The sequence below is a fragment of the Camellia sinensis genome, chromosome 3 (genome assembly GCF_055761805.1).
Source record: "Camellia sinensis isolate YWXY chromosome 3, ASM5576180v1, whole genome shotgun sequence".
NCBI lineage: Eukaryota > Viridiplantae > Streptophyta > Magnoliopsida > Ericales > Theaceae > Camellia > Camellia sinensis.
The window spans coordinates 118039640-118047001 of NC_138963.1; the positions used below are offsets into that span (position 1 = coordinate 118039640).

The window sequence follows — 7362 nt, forward strand, 5'->3', positions numbered from 1 at the left end:
AAGTAATTTGGCGGGTCGTTGATGCTCAGCTTTAACTTGTTCGCAATGCAAGCATCTAGCCACAAAGTCTGCAATACACTTTTTCATTCCCGGCCACCAGAAGTATTGTTTCAAGTCATGTTACATCTTTGTGTTTCCCGAATGCATAGCAAATTTGGAATTATGAGCTTCTATCAGAACACGTTTCCTTAAATCATCATAGTCCGGTACACAAAGGCGACCCTAAAATTTCAACACTTTATTCTCAAGTACAAACCCGGGCCTTGGTTTTGAGTCAATTTCATCCACGATCTTTTTCAAAAATTCATCTTGCAGTTGTTTCTCTCTTACTTCTTCAATGATTGCAAGTTGGGCGGAGATAGCGGCTAAGACTCCACCTTGTTCTCGTAATACAACCTCAATCTCATTCTTTTCCAAGTCACATAGTAATTCTTTCTGACCAGTGAGCAAGCATGACAAATTTCCTATTGACTTTCGGCTCAAGGCATCTGCCACAGTATTAGCTTTTCCCGGATAATACATAATCTGTAAATCATAGTCTTTAATCAACTCTAAACTTCTTCTCTGTCTCATGTTCAATTCTTTTTGGGTGAAGAAATATTTGAGGCTTTTATGGTCCATGTACACTTCACAAGTCACACCATACAGATAATGTCGCCAAATTTTCAAAGCAAACACCACAGTTGCTAGTTCAAGATCATGAGTTGGGTAATTCTTTTTATGTGGTCGGTATTGCTGAGAAGCATAGGCAATTACCTTTCCATTTTACATTAATACACAACCCAAACCTTTGTAGGACGCATCGTTATAAATCTGAAACCCATCAGTACCATTAGGTAAAGTCAAAATTGGTGTAGTTACTAATCTGGTCTTTAACTCTCGGAAAGCAGTCTCTTTTTGATCAGTCCAATCAAATGATGTAGCTTTCTGTGTCAATTGAGTAAGCGGTAGAGCAAGTTTGGAAAAATCTTTTACAAATCTGCGATAATAGTCTGCAAGTCTTGGAAAACTTCGAACTTCTGTTACAGTTGTCGGTCTGGGCCAGTCCACAATAGCTTCAATTTTCTATGAGTCAACGGAGATACCGTCCTTGTTGATTACATATCCCAAGAATGCCACATTGTCAAGCCAAAATTCACATTTGGAGAATTTCGCATATAATTTCTTTTCCCTTAGGGTCTGTAAGGCAATTCTTAGATGATTCTCATGTTCCTCCCTGCTTTTAGAATAAATCGATATATCATCGATAAACACAACAATAAACTCATCAAGGAATTGTTTGAACACTCAGTTCACTAAGTCCATGAATGCCACAGGTGCATTAGTTACCCCAAATGGCATGACTAGGAATTCATAATGCACATATCTAGTTTTGAATGCAGTTTTCTCTACATCTTCTGCCTTGACCTTTAACTAGTGATACCCGGATCTAAGGTTAATTTTAGAAAATACTTGGGCTCCTTGAAGTTGGTCACACAGGTCATCTATTCGGGGTAATGGGTACTTTTTCTTGACAGTTACTTTATTCAACTTAAATCAATACACAACCTTAAGGACCCGTCTTTCTTTTAACAAATAATAATGGAGCACCCCAAGGTGAAGTGCTCGGACGAATAAACTTCTTGTCTAGTAGTTCTTGGAGTTGAGTTTTTAATTCTTTCAGCTCAGAAGTGGACATTCTATAAGGAGTCTTGGAGATAGGTTGTGTTCTAGGTACTACATCAATAGTAAACTCAATTTCCCTATCAATCAAGTCCCCGGGTAGGTCAGTAGGAAATACATCAGGAAATTCATGGACTATGGGTATTGTTTCCACTTTAGTACCATCCGAAGACTTTGTCAACACACAACACAAGTAGCCCTGACAACCCTTTCTTAATGATTTTATGGCTTTCATAAATGAAATCAAGTATGGTGGAGGAACTACCCCATTCCTAGTAAAAACAAATTCAGGCATACCAGGTGGTCTAAATACAACAGATTTACTTGCACAGACAATGGTAGCACAGTACTTAGTCAACCAATCCATACCTAGAATACAATCAAAGTGATCAATGCTCAGGGGCAGCAAATCAACATACAATGTCATTTCACCAATTACAATATCACATGCTGGATAAACATATGCACATATTATAGAACTCCCAGTCGGTGTAGACACAAATAGTAAGCAGTTCATAGGTTCTAACGGTCTAGTTAATTTTCGAGAAAAAGCATGAAATACAAATGAATGTGTGGAACCAGAATCAATCAGCACATAAGCATTCTAAGCATAGATAGAAATTATACCTGACACCACAGATTTGGTGTTCTATACATCACCAAGCACAAGAGCAAATACTCGACCCTGCCTTAAGGTTTCCTTCTCGGTGTTAGCTTTTGTATTCATTCTTGATGCCAAGGCGGATCCGACTGAACTTGTTGCGGGGTGATTGGTATTTTCGAACTTGATAGGACAATCTCTCATCATATGGCCGGTTTTACCACACCTAAAACAGACACCTGATGCTCGATAACAAACCCCTTTGTGTTTCTTACCTCATTCTGAGCAAGTCGGCACAAATCCACTACTTTGGCTTGAGCTACTGTAAGATCTCGTATTTTGCTTCTTTGAGAGTGACCGACCTCTTTTGAAATTAGACCCCGATCTTTTGCCCCTCCATTCACTTGTTAGGACAAGAGCTTGTTTCTTTGCTGCCAAAATGGCTTCCACCATCAATGCCCTATCCAATACATTCACATACGTAGGTAGGTTGAGGACTCCTACCCGATCTAGTATATCTAAATCCAATCCACCCTCAAATTTGCGGGCTTTCTTATAGTCTGTGTCCACCATGTGAGGAGCAAATCTGGTTAACTCAGTGGACTTAGCCTCGTACTTAGCTACGAACATTCTGCCTTGCTTAAGTTCTTGAAATTCAGACACTTTTCGATCCCGAAAGTGCTGAGGAAAATACTTGTCATAGAAGATCGCATTAAATTGATCCCATGTCATGTTCTCATTACTACTCTGAACTAGCAACCACCATCTACGGGCTTCATCCTTTAAGGTATATGTGGCCAAAAGAACCTTTTGAGTCTCAAAGCAGGGAAAGACCACAAATAATTTTTGCATCTCAAGTAACCATGTTTCTACCTTTAACGGCTCAATGCCACCTAGGAAAGTTGGTGGTTTCATTTTCATGAACTTCTGAATCAAGTTGATAATGTCATTGTTGTCCATTTCAACTTGTACTGGCGGCGGCAGATGAGGCAAAGGTTGTTGCCTTTGTTGTTGTGTTATCGCCTCGGTTAGAGCTGCGAGCATCTATTCCATTCTGTTCATTTGGGCTTCGAATGATTCAGCTATTCCATCACTTCTTGTATTTTCCATTTATTATAGGTAAACAGAACATTATAAACATAGGCAAACAGTCCTTTTACAACATTTAGATCGTTTGTTTCCATATCTTGTGGTTATAATCAGATTTAGTTTTCACTTTCAATGAACACACACTTACACATATAGATGGAATGGCTCTACTTCTTACTAGGACACCCTAAGTTCATATGGACTCATGTGTGTGGTAGAATACGTGCTCTGATACCACTTTCTCACGACCCAAACCCGCCCCTATAGATTTAGCATCGTAACTGGCCAATAACCCTTGGATTACCGAAGGCTTCTTAACAAAATAACGTGAAATTAGGGGCTGCAGAAGCAATAAACAGAAATATACATAGTCCATTAAGCGTGAAGACATACATGAAATAGATATTTTTAAACTTTAATAAAGATACGTGTGACATTAAAAGATACAGTTAATACACGTCACTCCATGTACTATACATATAAAAAGAAATTTATCCATAATCAAAACAAAAGAACCAAAGTCTTAAATATTCACAAAAACATGGCCATGGGACCTGACATGATCCGGAACCTCCTCGGGAGGCACAAAGGGTAGCTGAAAAACACAAACCCTTCAGGCATCATCTTAAGCCTGGTCGCGAGCCTGGTCACCTACATATATAATATAAATAGTGAGAGGGAGCCCAGTGAATAATAACAAAGTAAAGGGGTTTTAATGAATGATGTCCATCACAGAGACTGAAATCAGAGTTCATATCAGAAATAGATTCTTATCAGAAATAGAGTCTTATGCATATTCAGATTTTGAATCAAAAATAGATTTTTATTCATATTCATATTCAGATTTTGCATATGATCATACATGGTACATCTATTAACGCTAATAAATCCGATAATCGACAAAGGGACGACCATAAAGGCATTCCAATGACTCATGTACACAGAGACGTTTCTGATAACCCATAAAGGGACAACCATAAAGGCATTCCAATGACCCATAAAGGAACAACCATAATATCACATGATGCTATAGATGCCACAAGTACATTTTAGAAACATGGACGGTCATTCATTCACACAAAACATAACATTTCAGAAAACTAATCATTCCATATCATCAGAAAATAATCAAAGTCAAACATGACTTTACAGAGTTATTACTCACAAATAACAGATGGCTCCAAATAGACGAATAGAGTAGGCAATTCAGATATCTTGTGGCACGTGACCTACACAGGTATAAAAAAAATACATACTGGATTACATACCCAGAAACATTTACTTTGTTCTTTCTTATCTTGGTGTGTGTGTACTTCTATCCTCATTATTGTGCCTTTATCTTGGCCTAGGAATGCCTTGAATGGAATGAGAATGCAAAAATGCACTTGAAAACACTTAACAAAACTTGCTGAAAACAGGGTCCTCGCTCGAGCACAAATTCCTACGCTCGAGCGAACATGCAAAATGTGAGTGGTAGCTCGAGTGCAAGATCTGTCGCTCGAGCGGTCTGTAAACTTTTGCAAAGTGCTGGTTGCTTGATTTTTCTACTCGATGCTCACTCGACACTCACTCGAGCATGAGAGACATGCCCTCGCTCGAGCTCAACTTTTGCCGCTCGTGCGGCCTGCAAAACATAAGAACTTCTGGGAGCATGCATTTCACTCCAGCGTAGGAGCAAAATTTTGAAATTTCCAAATTTGCTCCCAAGCGCAAAACTCAATTTCAAAACCTTCAAAAGACATCCTTTTGGACCAAAACTTAGTAAAACATTAAGAAACTCATAATACATAATGAATTACAGACTATTTTGCAAAATCAAGCCCAAAAGCTTTGCCAATTGTAGTAAACAAAACTTGAAATTTAGATTACATAACTTGCATGTAATGTCATGAATTCTAACCTTTCAACACATAATCAAGTGAGTCATTAAAGCTCGAAAACAAGTTGAATTCTTTGAACAAAACTAAGATATGAACATGCATGTGAGAATTCTTGTAAAAATAACTTCAAAACTTCACGATATGCACATGCATATATGATTTGAGTTATAATTCTTTAATCCTAGCTCATTCTCATGTTAGTTCACCTCCTTTACTTGAATTCTTACAAAACCTAACTCAATTACACAACTAAGGGTTAGATTTCTTACCTTTGATGCTCAACTATGCTCTCTCTAGAGTTAATTGATTGAAGTTCAAAGCTAAATCTCCAAATTCTCAAGCAATTCCTTTGTTTGAAGTCACTCCCCTCTTAGTCTCCCTCTTCACACATTTTTGAGCTTAAGCAAAAGGAAATAAGAGTGCAAAAAGTGTATATGAGGTATTAAGGTGGCCTTATGTAGGCTTGATCAAACAAATTAATTAATTAGCTTACTACTAATCTAATGAACATGAAATTATTCTAATTTAATTCGTTCCGAATCGACTTTTAATTGAACCTACCATAAATTCCTATAAATTCCAAATAACACATATATCAAGTTTATTTCTAAATCGGATGCCAATAAGGCCTTCAATTCGCAAACCGAAACGAAAACATGAACAGATCTTTCAATGTTAAACAAATATAAACACAAATAATGTAACACACATGTAATTAATTCAGAATTTGATCTTAATAACTTATTAGGCATATGAACTCGTGGATTAACGTTAATCATAGGTCGGGGTATTACATTGATAGGATTGCTCTAGTAGTTTATCAAGTAGAAGGGGAAGCAGATCATTTGCGGGCCTTGATTCGGGAATCCAAGTACATCACCACAATGACATGGGCGCAGTTTAAGGAGTTATTTTTGAGAAAGTACTTCCCGAACACAATCAACCAAGAAAGAATTCATGAATTTTAGAACCTAGAACAAGGCATGATAACAGTGACCCAATACGTGGAAAAGTTTGAGGAGTTGGCACGTTATGCGACTCGATACGTAGTAATCAATGAAAACAAAGCAAGAAAATTTGAATGGGTTCTAGACCCTACAATTCGAGGAAGAGTTTTGCCCATGCGACTTCCCACTTTTGTAGATATGGTTGACACAACACTTAATTCAGAACGGGAGGTGTTAGATTCCAAGAGGATTTGCAGTTTTTATAAAGAAAACAATCAATCCAATGTGGGACCGGAAAGGAATAATCGAAGGCATGCAGCACAGAAGTCGTATTCTAGGGAACCCCAACAACCCCAACAATCGCAATAGTAAAATCTGAAGGAGAGTTTTCAAGCAAGACCAGTTGGGTTGATCCAGTGCTATCATTGTCAACAGATGGGACACAAGAGGTTTGAATGCCTCCAATTGGTCAGAAATTGAGGAGAGCGCTTGGGAGCAAATATGCATGTTATCGGTGGGCAGCAACCGTGTGTAACTAAGTTGGGAACTACTAGGCAACAAAATTACAAGGCGGAGAGCAATCAGAAATCTGGATCAGTTAACAATCAAAGGCCAACAAGCAGAATATTTTGCACTGCAATGAGAGAAAATGAACATCTCACTAAGCAGTATCTTGAGGAAGAGCAGTACACCACATATGAACCTAAGGAACCGTAGTACGAACCATGGCTAACTTAGGAAAAATGTAACTAGGATATTAGTTATAACTCTTTTGAATGACTTTTTGTAATATGAATATAGACGATGTAAATTTCCTTTTGTTAATCAGTTTTATAACTCGAGTACATGCCTTATTCATTGTATTCTTTTGTATCTGCTATGTGGATGTAAAACCTTAAGAATTGTTTGTGCGTTTGATTTTCAATCTCCAAGGCATGAATAGGTCCAACTCCAAAATCGTCACAGAATTAGAAAAGCAGTCAACTTTCTCTATTTTCAAAAGATTCTAGAAAAATAATCTTGAGTCCAATTTTATGTCAAAATCTTAATGTTGGTGTTATATTCTAACTAAAATTTGTTTGAACTCAAGAGAGTGAGAAGTTTGAGAGAAAAATCGATTTGTATAACAGCCAACGAATCTGGATAGATCTTGATAATTCTGAATTATCTTAAAATCTAAAAT

At 37.5% G+C, this 7362-nt stretch overlaps 1 protein-coding gene across 1 annotated transcript; it reads right to left on the minus strand.

Annotated features, from left to right (window-relative positions):
* Positions 1–222: 222 nt before the first annotated feature.
* Positions 223–3307, minus strand: LOC145821796 (uncharacterized). The gene is made up of 5 exons (XM_082918367.1): positions 2668–3307; positions 1620–2031; positions 1102–1216; positions 778–927; positions 223–525 (listed from the first exon to the last, which is right to left on the minus strand). The coding sequence occupies exons 1-5, from the start codon at positions 3305–3307 to the stop codon at positions 223–225; spliced, it is 1620 nt and encodes a 539-aa protein (XP_082774493.1).
* Positions 3308–7362: the final 4055 nt, after the last annotated feature.